General features: G+C 42.0%; 2 protein-coding genes across 2 annotated transcripts; both read right to left on the bottom strand.

The window, feature by feature from the left end:
- Window positions 1-1,845: 1,845 nt before the first annotated feature.
- On the bottom strand, window positions 1,846-10,057 carry LOC142369813 (suppressor of tumorigenicity 14 protein homolog). The gene is made up of 19 exons (XM_075452202.1): window positions 9,877-10,057; window positions 9,116-9,302; window positions 8,870-8,994; window positions 7,770-7,837; window positions 7,437-7,630; window positions 7,190-7,285; window positions 6,547-6,766; window positions 6,254-6,396; window positions 6,023-6,120; window positions 5,783-5,892; window positions 5,510-5,643; window positions 5,222-5,326; window positions 4,229-4,339; window positions 4,026-4,139; window positions 3,833-3,952; window positions 3,542-3,725; window positions 3,199-3,470; window positions 2,955-3,091; window positions 1,846-2,071 (listed from the first exon to the last, which is right to left on the bottom strand). The coding sequence occupies exons 1-19, from the start codon at window positions 9,955-9,957 to the stop codon at window positions 1,904-1,906; spliced, it is 2,667 nt and encodes an 888-aa protein (XP_075308317.1). The 5' UTR covers window positions 9,958-10,057; the 3' UTR covers window positions 1,846-1,903.
- A 549-nt stretch (window positions 10,058-10,606) lies between these two features.
- Window positions 10,607-21,036, bottom strand: tmprss7 (transmembrane serine protease 7). Its single transcript, XM_075452201.1, has 18 exons — window positions 20,965-21,036; window positions 18,660-18,864; window positions 18,363-18,493; window positions 18,220-18,287; window positions 17,445-17,638; window positions 17,327-17,362; window positions 17,025-17,253; window positions 16,057-16,181; window positions 15,708-15,820; window positions 15,523-15,629; window positions 15,283-15,419; window positions 15,045-15,152; window positions 14,777-14,884; window positions 14,580-14,696; window positions 12,590-12,785; window positions 12,157-12,425; window positions 10,884-11,020; window positions 10,607-10,769 (listed from the first exon to the last, which is right to left on the bottom strand). Exons 1-18 carry the CDS (start codon window positions 21,034-21,036, stop codon window positions 10,608-10,610), a joined length of 2,514 nt encoding a protein of 837 aa, XP_075308316.1. The 3' UTR covers window position 10,607.
- Window positions 21,037-21,184: the final 148 nt, after the last annotated feature.

Here is a 21,184-nt window from a genome sequence, read left to right as displayed (position 1 = left end):
TTTGCTGCTAAGATGGACATGGTTATTTCAGGTTCGGAAAATCCCCATTTACTTGAATAAGATTAATCATGTCTTTGAAATGACAACTAATTATTATGCAGCTAAGATAATCACTATCCTTGAAATGGCGTTTCACATCCACAAAATGGTCTGGAGGAAAAGACCAACACTAGGCAGATGTCTCTCATATACTCAAAGTGAAACTGCATGCTCTGTATTATGTCATCTATTTCTGCATTCGTTAGTGATTTGATCTGGTTTGATACAACTGGAAGAAATTCAAAGTCTAATACACATAAATAACCTAGCATGCAGAGGAATATAATGATGGTGGGATAGAGATTCTGACCACAGGTAGGCGGTAAAATTCTGTCCTTAACAAATGCTTTTACTGTCCCTGTAAAATAAGTCACATCCTTTTCTAAATTTCTACCTCCCCATCAGTGTGTTTTATAGATTTTTGTTCATATTTTCAGGCACACCTACAAACAACTAAATCTATAGCATGTTCACTCCCACTTCCTAAATGTCTTGTTTGTAAGCCCAGGCTTTTTCTGTACTTAATGACATCTCTTTTAAAACATTTACATAATTCCAACAGAGGGCAGCAATATTTGACCAATTAGCTGACCAATCAAAGCAATATATATATATATTTATTTTTATTTTTATGGAGGGTTGGCCAAAAGAGCAAACACAGTTTTTCATAAAAACAGCACATGTGCTGCAGCAATGAATAAGAATAAGAAACATGATGTGTGTTGTTGTTTTTTTTAAAACACTAAAGCATGTGTACCTATTCTAACAGACCAAGATAAAATAACGAGATTGTAAAATGACTCAGCATAAGTGAAAGACGTTGTAAGCTTTAAAAACTTCAGTGGCTGTAGGGGGGGCAGCACAAAGCTAAAGAGATTGCCCTAAATGATGTCACATTTGAAATAAAAAATAAAAATCCAGGCGAATTTATTTTTTATTTCAAACTGGAGCTTATTAGTGCCATGTATCCTGGTCTTAAACTCTGCTCGAGGCTTTTACATGATTCTACTTAAGCTGCTCACAACATAAAATATCCAGATCACCTCACTGTAACATCAGCCAAGTTGCAGTGAGGTGTAAGGTTTTATCAAGGAAGAAGGCCGTATGGAATCTGGCTCAATACAAAAATGCTGACAGTCTCTCTGTTTTTAGAGATTTTCTGAAAGCATAGCACGCAGTTTACTTACAGTATGGCAAATGCCGCTCAGAGGACGCTTCCAATAATATAAATTGAAGAACAAGAACATCTGAAGAATAGACATCACTTTCAGATAAAGGATATAAGTAATTTAAAGTAATTCTTAGTTACAAAGCATAATTAAATATGTGTATACCAATACATTGGTGGAATCTGAAATAATCTGATTTTCTCTATACATATATTTTATTTTTATTCCTCAAAAATGGAGACAAAACTGTGAATGCCACATATGTTTCAGAATATTCTTCCCAACATATCTTCTAACCTGTCAATATTAATCCCAGTTATATCTGCATGTATGCACCAAGCAAATACTAAGCTCAAATACAGTGTTTTTATGTTGTAGTACAATGTGCAACTTTGGTCGTGCATTTCAGTTAAATGCAAATATTTAGATGCAATACCCTAAATTTGATTTGATAGTCACTTTAAGAGCGTTTTTGTGCATGTTAACATTGTTGTTGCTGCAGATTGTGAGGATGCTGGTTGGATTGGAGTAGGGATGATGCCCCCTCTGGTTTGCTGCATTGGACACGTTCCCGTAAAACTGACTGAATGTGTCGTTATGCAGTCGTGACCACATTCTGAGGACAGAGTTAAGGACTGAAATCGTCGTCCTGTGTGTAAAGTCTGTTGTTTCGTACATGTGAGTGTGATGTTTCGTCACACCTGCCCTTTGGTCTGCTGATGGATCCAGTCAGTGAACTTGACAACCTGGGTGTAAACCCCGGGACGGTTCTGCCTTGCGCAGCCCTCACCCCAGCTCACAATCCCCGCCAAGAACCACCGCCTACCTCGTTCCAGACACACCAACGGACCTCCTGAGTCACCCTGAGGGCACAAACACCCATTAACTTTTAGATTCCAATGTAAATAAAGCATGCACATACACCTCCAGGGCTACTTGACTGAGTTAAAAAAAGAGAGAAACCCAATTATACATTTGATGTTAGCTTCAATTGAATCGACTGTTGCTAGTACTAGCAGCAGCCAGTGCAGTCAAGATAGTCAAGCTATTTTATTAGCCGTCTCAAGCTAATAAGTTGCTAAAAAACTAACCCAGCAAGCATTTAAGGGGATTTAAATGTCAATTTAAATTTGTAGTTGAAAACTGTAAGATATTTGGTCTAAACTTCTAAGACATTTTTTAACTTTATTTTTAACAGTTAAAATGCGGTTACAACATAACATTACATACAACAAGACTCAAATTTGTTTAATCTTTTTGATGATTCAACCAGATGTAGGTTAAAGACTTTTTCCTTTGTGTGATTCCCCAAGGTCTTAGGGAGATAATGTATACATGGGAGATGATATACAATAAGCTTTGAGGACATCGTTAATGGAGAACTTTGTGTAAAACAAGAACACATTTTTAAAAACTGGTCATGGCCCCTGAGACTTCTCCCACTGATTTGTGGTCTCTTGTTTTGAAGCCTCTCATTCTGCATTTCAGCTGTTGGCGTGATGTTATGAGCAGTTGATCTGACTAAGAAGCATGGAAACTATGCACCAATGTACACAAACACTCTGGTTTTATATACAATGCTTTAAATTCCATTGACTATGGAATGAAAAAATAATAATAATCCCTTTAAAACAGACATGCTCCGTTGTGTTTTAGACACAAATGAGTGGAAATGTAAACCAGGTGATTGCTACCATAGTGTGTTTGCTGTATTTTTCAATTGAATTCACAGCAGCACACACTTACCTGGCAGGCATCCACTCCTCCCTGCAGGTTTCCAGCGCACAGCATTCTGGGAGTGACGGCATCATCATACAGCTTATTACAGGTGTTCCTGTTCATGATTTTCACTGAAGCCTCTTGTAAGCGAGAGGCCAGTTCTCCTTCAATTAACAAAAATACAAAAAAAAAAATATTTTCTAGGTGCAAGTCATCTTTAATACCTAGTAATCTTCAAGTGAAACGTATTTTCAGTATGTTCGCTGTTTACCGTCCTCCATTAGAACCCCCCAGCCTGTGACGTAGCAGCTGGTCCCGGTGGTGAAAGCATGGGAGGAGGCAGGAACACACACGGGCTGCACCAAGTCATTGAAGAAAACAGGGGCACTGATCTCAAGAAGGGCGATGTCATAGTCAGATGTGAACTGGTCGTACTGCGGGTGAAGGAGGATCCGACGGATCAGTCGGGTGGCAGCTCCGTGGTTCCCTCTGGTCATCACACGCATCCCCATGTAAGCCCGCCACGCTCGAGCATCTGAGTATCTGCAGACACGCTTAGCATGAACACATGAACACATGAAATATCAAGGTGACATTTTTTGAGTTTTTCCTACTTGATGGCATCCGAGTCCTGGAAACAGTGAGCTGCAGAGATGAGCCACCGATTGGAGACCAGCGTAGCTCCACAGACATGGCCGTATCGTTCCATCTGGAGACTGACCTGCCAGGGCCACGACCCCACCACAGCATCAGACCCTCCCACTATCTTAGTTCGTTTCCTGGGCCTGGTGCCACAGCCTGGGAGACAGAGGAGGAATCAAAAATGAACGATGAGAACTCCATCTGGAAAGTGACAGCACTTTAGTCAGACACAGTAGAATGAGGTTTTGAGGGTGAGAGCTTACCACAGCGGAGCTCATCAGAGCCATCAAAGCAGTCTTTAACTCCATCACACTCAGGGTTGACCTTACTGACACACTTTCCATTGGCACATTTGTAGGAGGACGGAGAGCAGCCTTTGGCATCTAAAGAGAGAGACAGACTTTATTAGTAGGAAATAACACTTGTCAACCCGTTTGTGAAACCACGCCTGCTCACATGCTCTGCTGCAGTTGAGTTCATCACTGCGGTCTTTGCAGTCAATGACGCCATCACACACCGATGACTTAGGCAAACACACCTTGTTAGGACAAACGTGGTGACATTTACCCCCTGAGAAACAAACACAAAGCAGTACAAACATGATTCAAACAAACAGGACTACATGCACATGTTAGTACCTCATCAGTCTCTCTGCTCACCACAGGTGCCCTCCTCGCTGCTGTCGGCGCATGAGCTCTGACCGGCACACTGGCTGCTTTGAGGTTTGCACTGGCCATTCCCACAAAGCACTTCCCCTGGCCTGCAGCTTGCTAAATGTTTCAAACACAGTTTCGAAATAAGTTGGGTTTTTAGACGAAAATAGAAAGCAATTATTTGCAATTCGCTGAAGCCCATCTTTAAACTTAAAATACAACAAAGACAGCATTGATTCCGTTGAGACTGAAAAACCATTATTGTTTTGTTTTTTTAAAGACTATATGTCCTTTTTGAAGTGCTCGTATTTGCCAGCATCATGTTTGCATCACTTTGGTTACAACTGTGGTGCGCCTCTTTTAACAAGACTCTGTAAGTGGTTGAGAACTGAGAAGACCAAACGTAGCTGTAGTTCTGAAACCAAAATATTCTCCCTTTCTTGCTCAAAAACTGAAATTCAGCAGTTCAACAGTTCAGGGCCTCCTTTGGTGTACTTTTCATGTCATAATTCACCAAATATTTTCAGCGAATGACAAGAGTGGACTGCAGGCAGACCAGTTTAGCATCCAGACTCTTAAAAAAACAAACCACTGAGTCATGTAGTTGTAATATGTGAAGTATGTTGTTGGGCATTGTCTTGCTGACATAAGCAAGGTCTTTCCTAAAAAAAGACTTTCTAAATAGCCGCAAATGTCACTCAAAAACCTGTATATATCACACAGCAGTAATGGTGCCTTTAAAAATGTGCAAGTTACCTATGCCATATGCCCTTTTGCTTGTGTTCAAATATTTCTCTGGATTCTCTGAATCTCTGGGTAATCTTGTGTACAGTAGATAATGAAATTCTTTGCAATTTTTAGTTGAGAAAAGATATTGTTCAATCGTTGAACCTCTCCCAACCTTTACTTTTTATCAATAATGTTATTTACCTGTTGGTGACTTAGAAGAAAATAACATTTTTTCATTTGATATGCGCTATCTTGTGCAATAAGACTCACAGCATTTAGCCTCGTCCCGGCCATCTGAGCAATCCTTTACTCCATCGCAGACCTTCCTCAGGGGGATACAGCGACCATCTCCACAGCGAAACTGGCGAGGGCAAGCTTTAAAAGACAGCAAGGAAACTTCAAAATGTTGTGTTTTCGCTTTAAAAGTGGTCAAGTCATGATAAACTAGTTATGACAACAAGGGTCAATGGCCCAGCTGTTCGAGAGGATTGGTTGTTTTGCTTTAAAACATTAGTTGTTTTTTATCTGAACAAATCCTTCATGTCACATGTGACTTACTGCCCTCTGGAGAGAAGGCTCGGTACAGCAGGTAGAAACCCTTGTGAGTCAGAGATTCATCAGAGTGGAAGTGGATGGACAGAGGAGAGGAATACACTCGCTTTTTGCTGCTGTCTGACACTTGATTACACAGTCTAGATGAAAAGAAGCACAAAAGTAAGAATGATAGTGTTCTTAAAAAACGTGGACTGTCTTAATCATGAGACAAAACATGTTTGCAGGTAAAATTAGTCAAGTGAACATTTCTCAAAATGGTTAATTCCCGCAACTCACTTCACCCCACCGATGTCCAGCCAGTCTTTCTCACAGTCATCAGATGATAGGGAATCCTGAATGTCCATCTTTACGATTGTCATGGAGATCAGGTATCCTGGCAATGGCACCTGATAAAGTAACCACACACGGCTAAAGAAAGAGCTTGGATGTTGGAATGTATTAACTACTTCATGTGGTTTTTTTTTTAACACAAACACACACTAAAAGCATGCAGATAAAAACTCTTGTGTAGCTCACCCGTAGTGTCCAAGTGCAGTCTATATTGGGAGGATAATACGAGGGGTAGTACGGTGAGGAAACAGAACCATTCCAGGAAGAAATTGATCCTCCACAACCTGCAGGGGGCGACAGTGAAACAAGTTGGCACAAAAAAGTACACAAAAAAACACCAATGCAACTTCTGCCCTACAGATGCAGGTCAAATAAAAGCTGTGGCAGCACTGAGACATCGACAAAACAAGCCCTCACTTGCTTTTGGGATGGCCTGGAAGTAAGCTTTGAAGATTGCCCCATCTCTCTGTCTGCTGAAGGAGAAAGTGACCAGCATCACATTACCAGAGGATGTCAGCTTCATGACTGGAGATGAGCCTGAAATAGGCAGCCCACACCACCTAAACAGACACATACAGCCAAGTATTTAACATTGATTCTAGTGAAAGAAGCTCTGCTTTTGCCTGGATCAACAAGGCGAAGCCAGTTACTCAGTATCATTGCAGATATTTCCACATATCAAATGAATCAAGTCCAAAATGTTCCTTTACCTGGCAATTATCTTGTTCTGCAATGGAAGTAGGAAGTCATAGGCGGAGAGCTTGTGGGCGGCGCAGCTTCCTGGTGTGGCCCCATGAAGGGTGAGGACGACCAGCCGAACCACGTGACCCGATGGTACACGAAGGCGCCACTGGTAGTATGGCTTTTTAGGGCTCACAAGGCTCAGAGTGCGGTTGTTCCCATATTTGGCATAGAGGTCAAAGGACATTGCTAGACAGAGAAAGAGATAGAATTGCTGTGTCTATCCGATTAAACTACACATATATTTGGGCAACAGATAAAATATTTAAAAAGAAAATGAAGTGGAGCCCAACTGCAGGAAGATGGTGGTGCTGCCACCTAACATGTTTGTTGAGAATCTCCCATAGGAAAGATTTGGTGAAGCAAATTGGCATAGCATATAATTCACATCACATTCATAATCATAAAATCTTTGAATTAATAAAATGTAGATGTTTTCTTCTAATTTGTAACTCATTGCAGTCCAGGCAACAACTTTGCATTGCACTCTACTGTGATACAAATGATACAAGTCTAAATTCACAACATGCATGTTCCAAAGCTGAATTTTGACATTGTTAGCCTTGTTGATCTTATAATTTCTGGACTCTCCAAGGCTGGAACTGTCCTTACCTTGGAAGCCAAGCTGCCATTTTCCACCCTGGATACTATTTGGACTTTTCATTTTATCAGATTTTTCTTCTGACTCGAAGTCGTCAGGATCCAAACCTGCAAACACACTCAGCAGATGTGAAAATACTCATGGTCAAAACTGTTTTTTTTTTAGCATATACAAACAGTTGGCTGTTACTTATGCATGTATGAACTGCTTCTGTTATACAAGCGCTGTATATATTCAAACAGCAGCACAAGCCTCTACCCAGTAGGTGGAGCGTGTCATCATCTGGCTCCATATAGAAGCGCTGCTCATTGCGGCTGTCCTTCTGCACCTTGTTTGTACCAGGGAGCCTGCGCTGCAGCCTCTCTGGGCTGGACCTCTGGATTTCCATGGCAACATCATGGGGGGCAGAGAATTTACTCCAATAGAAGACACTGAGTCCCTCTGCTCCTTCACTGTCACACAAAGGGATTTACAATGTTGCTATTCTAGAGGGGACATGTGTCTGAGGATGCTGTGGTCATGCACATTTTGAGAGTAAAGACTGTTAAGCTTTGCAGTCAACCAGTGGGTTTTGTTTTGGGCACAGCCTACCTGAAGGCAGTAATTCCTGAGCGCATGTAGTAGGAGCTCCACGGGGTGGACTCATAGAGCTCTGAGAACTGTTTTTAAGAAATGAAGAGGAGACAACACATTAGAGGGTACAAGGGAGGCTGCTTGTCTAATCAAAGCAACATGTTCTGTAATCATGCCTGGTTGAGCCAGAGTTCAACAAAAGCATTGTTCTTGCATGTGTGTGTATAAGACAGACTGCATGTGTGGATGTTGATTTTGAGTACAGTGGTACATTGTGTCTTTAGCTGCCGGCAGTGTAGAGGCAGGACCTTGGGTGGTATGGGCTTCTGGCATTGAGATTAATGAACAGATGGCCATAAAGATTCTATGACAAATTTACAACCCTTCTACCTTCCACAGATATTGAATTTGCTCACCGCATAGCTCGGGGGATTCCCATCTATCAATTTGAACTACCTACATCCATGCACCTGACTTTTTCTTCCTAACACCCACCTCCGCCCCTTCTTTTCATCTCTGCTCCTCTGTCATCCCGGCTTGTCCCACTGCCCTGTCTCTCCCTCCTAACCCCAGCATCAAACAGAGGTTTGCCCACTCTCTGTAGTATACGACACACATAGTGGCCGATTGTGTGAAAGCTACACAGACAATGTTTTTATTGAGGGCCTGCTCTTCCTCTCACTCTTGCTGCCTGGGCCCAGCTAAGCTCACAAATGGCAGGCTTGTCCTGAGACCTGAAAGGACCCCGTCCCTGGGGGTCTCTAGAACTCGCACACACACTGTTCGCAGCTCCTGTTTCAGCTTTACATTTAACACCACCAGAGAGACACAGACAGGGGCAGAAGAGAGAAGAGTAGTGCACAAAAAAGACAAACAGAGACAGACAAGAGAGGACAGAGCAGATAAGGAGAGACCCATCAGGGTGCAAGGAGGAAGGAGGAGAAGGAGGGCTTCAATGTTTTGAAAGCAGCCCATAAGAACACCGGTAGCGTGCTGATAGTGAAACATATCAAAGTTAGAACAGCAAGATCAGCTTCAGACAGGAGCAAGAAGGTCAAGCAGCACCCTGTGTCATTCAGAGAGGAGGCAGTGACAGACAAGCTCTTCGTTCCACTTACATAATGGTTCAAAGCCTGAGCCTGCAGGCGGAACTGGGGGGAGGTGGAGTCTGTCAGTTCTGAGGAGAAGCTCAGGTTTGGGAACTCCACGCTGCCTCCCAGGAAGAACACTGAGCAAGGTGGAGCTGAAGGAGGGGGGGTAGAGATTTAAGACAGGTGCGATGTGTGACTTAAAATAAATACATTTGAGAGGGGCAAGAGAGGTCTGAGACAAACTGATGAACAACAGCACAGGTCTGCACTCACATGTTAAGTAGTGGAGAGTCAGTGCAATGGCAGCAGTGAAGGGAAAGAAAGGCAGGAGACCTAACATCCATCTCCTCCACGAGCAAAATGCTGGAGCGCGCACCCCCTCCACCCTCTGCTCTGCCTGGTCCTTGGGCTTCATGGGGGGGGTCAGTGACAGGGTGGGCTCCCTTAACTCCCCATTTCCCTTTCAGACACAAGGACATGACTCAAATATCATACTGGCTTTTAATGTCTGCTCTCAAGTTGCTTCTAATTGTTATTTTCAAGTGAGCACAACAGAGGAGTGGTAAATGAAATGCATCCTCGAAGCCCAAAATCAATGAGACATAGATTTTTTTTATGGTTGAGCAGAGGCTGGTTTACTGACAGCAGTGATGAGCATCTTTCACCTAAATTGATCTCTTAAAACATTTAAGGGTTGGCAGGATCCCCTGGGGAACCAGACAAAGCATGGCTGGAGGGATTTACTTTCCCACGGCCTGGCTCAGCAGTGTCAGCACTCAGTCAACCTGTCATGGACATTCATTAGAAAGACACCCACATACCCCTACTGACAGACTTTTATGAAGCTTGGTCAATTTGATGGATTCTAAACACTATGCCTCCTTATCTTTCTGCAAAAAACATGCTCCAAAGTTTAATAAACACAGTAGATTCGCTATAGGATAGATTATATTAAGAAAATAGCGCTTGCAGTGAGCAAATTTCGTTTGGCACCGTCTTTTACGCGCAGTGAAAAGCGCACTGTGACAGCTTACCTGTACACCCGAACAGCCTGTGGGTCCATGCGCGGAGACGCTATACACTTCGCAAGTTTTGCTTTTGGGGAGAGTCCTCATAGCACTGTCCAGTTTAGCTCCGTAGAGGCGATATGCAACAATACCTCGGGCATAGAAACGATGGAGAGAGAGGAAATCCCCGCGGTTGCTTCCTCTGAAAAAAGAAGAGAAAAAAGCGCAGAAATCCGAGCTGACTGGCTCGGATGCGGTGGGCATTCACCGCCTCCCGTTTACCTGAACTGGGCTGCAGGTGTCACACGGAGCCCCAGAATGCAGTGCGGGGACAATGAGACCTCTATGAAAGACCACAATTCGCACAAGCATCCGTGCGACAGATATTGTGGGCAAACTTTCCCGCTGTGAATGCTCGGCTCAACCTCGAACAGACACAAGAGTGTTGGAAGGAAACGTGTGTGAGATATTCTAATTGGATTCCCCACAGTGGTGCAGGACAACCTGTAATTACAAATATGGCATCTTACTTCACCGTTCTAAGACTGTAGCAGAATCTATAATTAAGTCTGTTTAAAAGTGTGGAATGAAACAGTGACACTAAGAGATTCCAAACTGCTAAAGCAGGGTTACACACCAATGATTAGTAATAGCAGTAAATTCTGAGTAGAATGCATGGAAAGTACACACTACACAGTATAAAATGATTTTTGTATTTTTATTTTTCTGAATGAGCACAATGAATGACTTTCATCATGTCAGCTGATATGGCTGTAGATCCAAGAGGTGAACCTGTTGACCCTGGTGTAAACCCCAGGCAGGTTGGGTCTGCCACAGCCGGACCCCCAGCTGACAATCCCGATCAAGAACCAGCGACCTCCTCCTGGTGCCTGACAGGACAAAGGACCCCCTGAGTCCCCCTGAGATACAAAGAGTACAGAAAGAACACTTATTTAAAAAGGTAAACACCAACCTATGATAATGCACAATATAAAGCAGGTGATGATGGGTGTTTCTGTCGGTTGGTAGCTCACCCTGCAGGCGTCCCGCTCTCCTGAGGGGACACCAGCACACAGCATGCGTGGAGAGATGGGGCCATAGCGCTTCTTACAGTCAGTCTGACTCATTATGGACACCTTAGCTTTCTGCAGCACTGAGGGCAACAGCTTATCTGCAGAGGAGCAAAATGTGCACTAAGACCATGCAGGTGAGAAAAACATTTACAGAAAAAGCAGCTGATAATGGGGGATTTCAAAGTGAAGCAGCACAGTGAGGATGATAACATTAAACAATTTGCGTGAATTAAAAAACAACTCTGCAGTCAAAGGGAAACAGTTCCAGAGATGGCTATGAAAGGTGCAGGAATAAAGACTCTTTTTGTAACTTGTTTTATCTGGTAAAATTTGAAAGTGCAGTACACAGAAGTGCATTCATTGTCGATATTAGTGGAGAAACCGCATTTGACTTTTCAGCAGGCGACGTTAGCAACAAGGTACAAGTCCAGTCTGATACTTAAAAAAGCAGGGTCAAAATTTCATTAGTATGATACACAAATCAAATGACAAATGTAATGGATAATTCTTATAAACTATAAGTTTTCTCAGTATATCCAGCAAAAAAGCAGTTTTGATATACATCTGCTTTTATGGAATGTTTGTTTATCATCTGTTGTTCGTCACCCGGTGTGATCAAGAGATGCATCTCTATGGTTAGGTCTATTTTTATTTTGATTCTGAAATATTTATTTTATTCTAACAATTTAATAAAACAGAAAAGCATTTAAGTTACAGTTGTATAAGATAAGTGAGCTAATGTTACAGACCTTACAATATGTAGAATCTTCTTTGAAAGGGGATCTAATGTGCTCTTTGTTTAAAAAGATTTTTCTTGGAGGTTGGTACTAGCCTGTATCAGCTGCGGGAACAAGTCACAGTCTCTCCTATACCTACGAAACTATCCCAGTACATTTCTCACTTCATCCCAATCACTGATCAAATCATGCCCAATCCTTTCATCAACTTGTGTGGACTATTTCCTCATTATTTCCTTACAAATTAAGCAGGTAAAAGACAGGGTTGGCTGAGATCATTACTCTAACTGGAGTGGCACTGAAACTGATGTCTCATCATTATTTTCACTCTGGGACTCAGAGCTGTAGGATATATGGCAGATTTTTTTGGCTCACTCCTTTTTACTTATGTAGAAATTACTTTCATGAAGTACGGTATGTTCATGTAAGCTTTGACTGATTAGATTAGATCAGGAGCAGTTTCTAATGTGAAAGTTTCTGAATTTCAGATTACTTGCCTTCCTCAGATCTGTACCCCCATCCCGTGACAAAACAACGGTGGCTGTCTGTAATCGTGTGGGAGGAGGGTGGTAGGCACACAGGCTCAATCAGCGGGCTGAGGGAGGGGGGCCAGGACTTCTTGAGCTTCAGCAGGGCGATGTCATAGTCAAACGTGTTTGCATTGTAGTACTCATGCACCACGATCCGCTGGATCTCTGCCACGTGTTTGGCACTGCCCTGCGTCAGCATGCCAAGGTGGGCGCTCCAGTAACGTGGGTCAGAGAGCCTGCAGAGTCAGAGGGTAGGGTTCATGGTCTCTGAAGGAGCAAATTTTAGAGATTGCAATCATTTATCTCTAAGTTCATAACTGATGAGTTAATTTGCAAATGTATGTTACTATGAGTGTATAATAATGAAATAATCACTTCATCAGCAAAGAGAGCAGCTTACCTTTCTTTGCTGAAGCAGTGGGCAGCTGAGATGAGCCAATCAGAGGAGAGGACAGAGGCGCCACAGTACAGACTACCAGCAAAATGAAGGCTGACCTGCCAAGGCCACTCCCCTTCCATAGAGTTAGCTCCGCCCACAATACGCTCAAGGCCTCTAGATGAGTCCACCCTCTTCAATGATGAGGGATGACCACAGTCTGAATGAGACATCGTGATGAATTTTGCTGTTACACTAGTGTTTAATGTGTTTCAGCCTATACAAACAGAGTTTGCGTATACATATCTGTTTGGGTTGTGTATGTGCCATGTGTGTGTTATACACAGACTCTAAGTAGCTGTGCTGACATACCGAGTCATCACCACGGTTGGCAGCTTTCCCACCACCTTATTAAAAACCATAGTTTTAATATGCGCTTGTGTGTATGGAGTCACCTCTTTGCTGCAGGTCAGCAGATTTGATCTTGCAGATTGTAAAACAACAGCTTTCACATTAAACCACATGAAGCACCCAGCAGAGAACTGGATTTGTAGTGGAAGCCCAATTACCAAGCGCGTGGTAAAGAGCAGATTACTCAAATAAGCCAATTCCTCTGTCCAACAGTCATGATGGAAGTAAGGAAAAAAATAGAGGATTAGAAAAAGGAGGAGTAGCAGCATTTTACCAGCATCTTAAATCTGTAGTTTAGCATTTACACCTAGAAAGACAAGGATTGAACATCCAATCTGCAGGACTGTGGCCTATGTACAGTCGGTGGTAAACAGTCATAGGAAGTTTATAAATAGGGGCAAATTATGGAAAAATGACTTTTTCTGTGCTTGAGGACATTTATTTGGGTGTCTGAAGTCACAAACAACTCAAAAACTCAGAGAAGCACCACACTGGCAATTTGGTTTGGGCCCATACAGTACATCTCAAACTGTGGCATATAGTGAGCCGTTCAGATTTGCAGGGAGAACACACATCACCTTACATGGTCATCCAATCCATTTTCTCTTTATCTCCACCTAGCCTCAACTACAGCTGTATTTGCTGTACCTCAGAAGCGGAGAGAAACTCTTTTGCTCTCGCCTTTTTGCTTTACAAGTTATATCAAATCTATCATAAGTTTTATATTTTCACTTTCACGCTGTACTGTCTCTCTGTGTTATTTTGATCAGCATGTCCCAGACATTTCATTAAGACCTCAGGATATGTTCAGCTTGTGACAAAAAGGGCACAATATGTCTCCTTTAATGCATGTCTGAATGATTTTTGAGAAATTAATATTTAGATTACTGATTGCACTAAAGATAATTAAAAGTCTTATTTCAAAACTGATAAGAAAAGGTATTTGGATCAAAGGACTGGTATGGCCACTCAAGGAGATAGAATAACAATTCTTGAACCACTTTTGGTTGACTTGAACATATACTTGGTATCGCTGTCTTGCTGTAGAGTTCAGAGGTTGCCACGGTGAGTTTAAACAGGTGAGGGCATCACATTCCTCGTCAACAGAGCCCAGTATCTCAAATAATTGAAGACACCAGTTATGTTAATCCTTCCTAAAGAGCTATACTCTCACAAGATGACACTCTACAAGACCATACGTATGTCGTCTTCTCATTCTCAGCCTAGCTTTTTAAGTTCAACTCAGTTTTATTTGTATAGTGGCAAATCGAGGCACTTAAAAGTTACAGTCCAATTCAAGCCAAGTATACCCCGATTCATTGTAATCATAATATAATCCAATTGCTAGACTGTAAATTGGTGTTGAATTATTACAAAATGAGTATGTTCAATCTCTCGGAGTTCTTTCAGTCTTGCAAAAAAGTTTAATCCTATATCATGTTTGTATTGGGAGTCATATTAAAACTGGCATCTTCTATATATATATATATATATATATATATATATATATATATATAAAGAATGCCTGCTGCAAAACTGCGGTAAATTTCTTTCACTTCAACCATGAGATACGAACAAATGTCAAGTAATGTACTGTACTGACCACAGTCTGCCTCATCACTGTGATCCTCACAGTCAGGAACATCATCGCACTTTGAGTTCTTCTTCAGGATGCAGGATCCACTGCTGCATTGATACCTGATTGCAGAGCAGGTTGTTTCTGACAAAAAAAAAGTTCCACTTATTAGATGTCCAAAGCAGATGTGCATTTCACTTTAAGAGCCTGCATAAAATGCATACCCTGAGTGCAGTTGATTTCATCGACTCCATCGCTGCAGTCCGTCTCTCCATTACAAACAAACAAAGGATGTGGGGGACTGTTGCCACCACAGTTCATTGTGGGTCTTGCTGTGAAGATATGCAGCATTTTCCCGACTTATTCTAAGCGTCTTACACCAGTGTCATCTGTCAACAGGACCTTTGTAGTTCCTCACAGACTGGCAGTCAAAATATCACATTCCTCATTCTTTTAAACAACCAGTGATGTGTGACTTGTAAAACAACTTACAGCAGAAGGCCTCGTCGCTCTCGTCCTGGCAGTCATCCAGGCCATCGCAGAGTCTAGTCTTCTCCACACACAGTCCCGTAGTGCACAAGAAGTGGCTCTCTGGACAGGCTGTTGGACACAAGTAGTGTGTTAGAAAAAAGAGCAGGAGGGGCACTACAACTTAATCTTTAGTGCTTCAACACAGCTTTTTTAATTTCTAGAGTTACAATGAAACAGGCTTGTGCCGTGCAGCGCTTACGTTGGCTGATATTGTAACTGCTGTAAGAAGCCTGAAAAGGCTGAGCAGAGTTACGCGAGCTGCAGCGAAACTCCATCTCAGGACTGTGGTCAGCGATCCGAAACACCGTGTGGTGTCCCACGTAGCTGCCACAGAAACTGAGAAAAAGAGAACCATCATCAACAAAACCATTGGATATATTCAAGAAGGGTCATGAACACCTTGACTTGGCTGTGGGCATGCACAGCTGTAACCACTTACATGACTTCATTGACCCTCCACCAGCCACTGTCACAGCCCTTCATGTCCTTTGGTTTCAGTACATAGTTTTTAAACTGAAGTGCAACACCTAGATTTGAGTTGGTGGTCTGAAAACAGACCATACAGTCAATAAAAATGATCAATAATGCATAAGTGTTTATGAGTGAGTATGTAAAAATGGCTACCTTAAACGTCCAGGTACAGGAGCACCATGGGGGCAGCAGGCTGGGATAGAAGGGGCTGTAGATTTGACTGTTGAAGTCAGGTTCTGACTGGGTCTCAACGTGAGACATACAAACTGAGAAAGACAGAGATAAACTTGGGTATTAGTTTCAACCCTGTCCATTATTGTACGTTACACAATGGAACAATGGCTTCAAAGTTGGGGGCCTTTTGGCTTCTACGAATTAAACCGAGACAAGAATAATTACTTTGATCCAACCGTACGGCCAACTCATGGAAATACTTTGTGGTTAGAGAATACGATGTGTGATAACGTTAGTAATACAGGATAATCAGGTAAATGTGTCATACCTTCCTCAGTGATGGCCTCAAAGTGACCTTTGAAGCTCTTATTGCCATTTGTCATTCTGAAGGACAGCAACATGACATTGGAGGTAGAGACAATCGAGAAGGAGCTGGACACTGGCTCACACAGCCTGGCACACAGAGACACCCTTCAGCACATAGTTACATTCACACCACAGATTTATATGTATATATTTGCAGAAGAAAACATCTCAGCGACAGATTATTCAAATTTTCTACATCAAAGATCTGGGGTTCTCTTTGCTATATGAGTGAGGTACCATTATTCAAAAATCCAGTCTGGGAACAGATTGTCTGATATGCAAATATCTGTTTATGGAAAGAAAAAGAATTACCTCCGACACCTCTGAGTTTGGTGAAAGATTTATCAAAGTTTAAATAAAATTGTTTCACAGTAAAGAAAATATCTAACTAGTTGAGTAGATTTATAAGAATTACCAGTCAGCTCAAGAGTGGCCACCCCAGCGAATTCAACCCAAGAGCAAACTGATGCAAAACAAAGTCCTCAAGAACCCCAATTGTTTAATCATATATCTACAGTCATCTACAGTAAGAAAGAGACTGCGCTGATTTGACTGCATGTTGTCCAAACATGAGAAAAAAGTGAATCATACACAGGGAAAGACCTAGCCTTTCGGAATAATGTGTTCTGGACAGATAAATTAAAGATAGAGTTGTTGGTTGTAAAAGTACAGATCTGTGACAGAGACCAAAGACATCTTTGTGGGTGAGGAACTTGATACCATCTGTGATTTGGAGTCCCTTAATCGGACTGATTCTACTATGAATACTGCAACATACCAAAGAGCAACTGAAGATTGTTGTATGTGAGGCTATGTGAGTCATACAGTAAGCAGACCATCCAACAGAGTAACGCTACTCAGGACATTAAAAAAAATCCACCAAGGAATGAGAATAAGATAAAGAAAAGGGAGATTCGGCTGCAGACACACCTGTGCAGAATGCGCCCTCTCATGGGCAACAGGGCATCGTACACAGTGAGGGCATCATTCACACAGTCAGTGGGCTCAATAACAAACGAGGTAACGGTCAGGCGGATCAGAAAGCCGGGGACAGCGGTGAGTTTTACGTGGCAGTTCACACCACCCCATGATGAGTAGACGTTTAAAGGGACCCTGGCTCCTGGAAGGTTAGCATGAAGCTTATCTACACACTGAGAGTCTGGAAGGAGGGAGAGAAAAATTAAAACATGCAGCAAAAGTTCTACTCAGCAAACCGTTGTGTTGTTACCTACCTGCTGTGTTTGATGTATAATCTGAGCGCTGAACACCTGCAAAAGTACAGAGTAGTCCCCTTTAGTAAAAGTACAGGATGATGAGCAGACTTCCAGAGATACAGACACATAAACGCACCATTGATGAGGATGGAGTCCATATCGACTGGAAGCCCCAGCAGGTAGCCTACAGAGGATCTGTTCTTCAGGCTGGTGAGCACCGAGTCTCTAAAAATGGCCTCAATACACTCCTCGCACATTGCTGCGCTCCTTAGTTGGGGGACTATAAACACCATCCAGAAATGCACCAACACACCCCCCTTATTGTTGTTACTTGGGGGGAAAAACATGTAAGAAAGAGAAATAAAAGACAGTCATGTGAAAAGGAAAGTACGTCCATTTACATAAGGCTTCATGTACCGGACCTCAACCCGACTGAAATGCTGCTGTGGAACCTTAGGAATCCTGTGCATAAACGATTGCTGCACACCCGAATGATCTGAAGTAATGTTGCAAAGACGAGTGGGTGGAAAAAAATTCCTCCACAAAGATGAGAGACAGCTAATGTCATTCAGAAAAAAACAATTACTTCAAGTTATGGCTGTTTAAAGTGGTTCTACAAGTTACTGAGTTATGGGGTGTGACAAACAGCTCCTGCCTTTTGGCTTAGTTTTTGTTAGATAATTTAATGACATGGTGTAACATGTCATGTGTTCATGACATCTGAGGTTGTAATTACATCATTTTAAGACCTGTTAAGAACCAGATGATTTTTTTAAAATCATATTTTGATAAGTAAAACCTTTGCACTGAAAGGGAATGTACCTTCTTTTTCACAACAGTAAATCACATTATAACTATCACCTGGATGGCTTTATGGCTCATGGTGAGGATGACTAACAAACTAACTGTACCTTAGGTCTGAAATGACTGCTTGCTTGTAGAGTCTGGCCACTGAAGACATCTTGTACACATTGCTCACCTACGGGACACCAGGCAATTAAAAGCACACACCCATAGCTCATTATGTAAGCAGCAGGGTTAGACTGATACGTACCACATGTTGTATTTTGTTTGCCATGGACACAAACTCATAAGACTCAGCCTGACGGTACTCTGGGATAAACTCCACATTGGCAACACGGAACATCCCGGCAAAATATGCTCCACTGTAACTTTCTCTGCGAACTGAGGAAGTCAAGTCAAATTTTTCTATCCCTTTTAAAGACTTATAAAATCATCAGTGCACAACAATGTACTACATATTGCTCATAGATTATCAATAAAATCAGCACTGCGCTCTAAAAAGTATTCAAATTGTACAATAGGGAAGTCTAAGAATCCTTTCACATACTTATAAAGACCCACAGCAGCGACCATATGATCACCACCACCACAAACACCACTGCCGTGATGATGACTGCAATGTGAGGGATGTTCAGCAGATAGGCCAACAGCCTCTTGAGTCCTTTGGGCTTCCGTCTGGTCTTCCTGTACATCCTGCGCAGCTTTTGCAGCGTGTGGTCTACTGTGGCCACCTCCACGGACACATCTGCAATCTACAGCCAGGGAGGGGGACACGGACACACCCATAAAATCCAATAAAGCTCAGGGGAAAGCAGTCAATTTTCCCTGCCCTTTAAGAAGTCATTTCAATTTGTTGCGGTATTAGTTAGAATGTGGTAAATGGTGTTGAAGTAATATGAACAGAGCATACAAGAGTCTCTTGATGAGTTATTAAAGACCTCAGGTTTTATTCTTAGGATATAAGAGGACAACACAGCAACGTCGGCTCTCTGTTGCAGCTATGAAAAGGCTCATTTTCTGGAGGAATGTCAAATGAGCATAAATTTGCTACAGTAATCCCTTTATCACTGTACTGTATCGGGTGTGATAGTTTACATTACAATAGTCTGAATAATACACTAATAAATCCTGAGTTTTTAGTGCAACATGTTTCATGAAGTCAGATTGTCTCATTAACTAGTTGTGCAACCAGTAATGTGGCGATGTACGTTTGTTTCTGCTGGAAATGAGGCTGATTTAGCTGTCCAAACTGGGGAATATCTGAAAGTAATACTCCATCAGATGTAACACTCAGCTCTCATTGAGTTACCCAGTGAGCATGTATTATTCATTTAGTGTCATCCCATACTGTGCAACTGTCACTTAATCCATCACAAGTTAGCAGAGTATAGATTCCAACAGGGGGAAAAAGTTAATTCATCTTACACATATTTAATAAAGCAGAAAGCCCGTAAACACATGTGGCTTGAAAGCTTTGACATTTGAACAGACCTCCAATGTTAAAGGTTCTATGTGGAGGATCAGACACTTTAAATGTACCTTAAAAACTCCAAATTTACAAATCCACATAGCCATCTGTTTATCCTGAAGCTAAAGATAAAAATGTAGGTCTGCAAATTAGTTTCAGGAGCTCAAATGTAACTAGACAGTTGACTCTAAAGCTGTTTCATGTTGGGCTTTGCCTTCAGCTTTTCTTCATCACACTGCAGTTAGAAGTGCCAGAATCTGATATTTATAAAATAATTACTTGGTCTTGCTCTTAGTGTAAGTGGATTATTTAGTGTTTTCTAAGGAAGATCCTTTGACATATTTCAAGCCAAAAATGACCCGACCTCATCAAGTAAAATCGCACTTCCTGCACTGGAAACCCACAAATTGCAGTTGAAGCAGCTCTCAGTGCGTCCAAAGGCTACAAAAACAAACCCAATGCATTAGAGAGACAGTAAGAAGATTAGGTGTGGCCAAATCAAGCTTGGTACATTCTGAGAGAAGGAGAGTGCAGTGAGCTCAGCAACATTAAAAGGCCTGGACAGCCACAGAAGCCAACTGTGGTGGATGATTGCAGTTTTTACCCTTTTATAGCAGCTAGCAAACACTATCGAAGATATACACATAATTAATCAGGTCTATCATAAAGAGAGGACTTCTCCAGAGCAAATTATTCATGATCTTCAAGACCAGAGAGGTCAGATGATTGGACTGTTTTTTAGATGCTTTATGATGAAGCAGTTTTGGAACTGCATATGTTTGACTGATCACCTTGCACCAGAATGGGAAAAAAAAAAAATGCACGGAGACTGTAAAGTGTCATGAACCAAAGGATCCAACATCATCTGTAAAACATATGGAGGCAGAGTGATGATACTGTGTCACATACAGGGACAGGATGCCTGCTCAGATTCAGCAAAATGCATCAAAACTGATTGTGCAACAAAACATAGTATGAAATAAAATTAGGAGTAGATGTGTGGAGTATTTTCCAATGACCGAGCCTGATACCCATTATCAATTCAATCAAGCTACATCCGGCTGAAGACAAAACTAAAAGCAGAAAAACCCCAAAACAAACAACCATCATCTGCATCATGAAGGACAAAAGGGTGTCTTTTCTTTTATTTTGAAGTCCCGTTTACCTGTGGTGATTCGTCCAATTAATGTAGATCTTCAGAACAAAAAACTTCAACATATTACAGAGTTACAGTTCTTTGAACCTTTCACCAGTTTAGATGGTAACAGCCTAAAATTAAAACCGAGAGTCTGCACTTTAGTATGAATGACCGACTGTGACTTTCATACATTTTGGTAAACAACTAAAGCAACAAATATTTTCCGACCCATCGCGGCTTACTTACACTGGCGGTGTCTTGGTGAGCTGCATCATCCGTTCGGCTCGTCTGCTCGATCTCCTCACGTTTTGTGCCCATGACAGAGGTATCCCATCAAGCCATTTTTCATCTCATTCCTATGTTCTCTTTTTCTAGATCCACCCCCCCACCCCGTCCATTTACAACAAAAACGAATCGCTCATATGAGGAGCAGCATACAAGAAGTGCTGGAGCCACGCAGCATTCT

The sequence above is a fragment of the Odontesthes bonariensis genome, chromosome 20, assembly GCF_027942865.1.
Source record: "Odontesthes bonariensis isolate fOdoBon6 chromosome 20, fOdoBon6.hap1, whole genome shotgun sequence".
Taxonomy (NCBI): Eukaryota; Metazoa; Chordata; class Actinopteri; order Atheriniformes; family Atherinopsidae; genus Odontesthes; species Odontesthes bonariensis.
The sequence above is the reverse complement of the archived record's forward strand: the minus strand, read 5'-3'. Positions and strand labels throughout refer to the sequence as shown.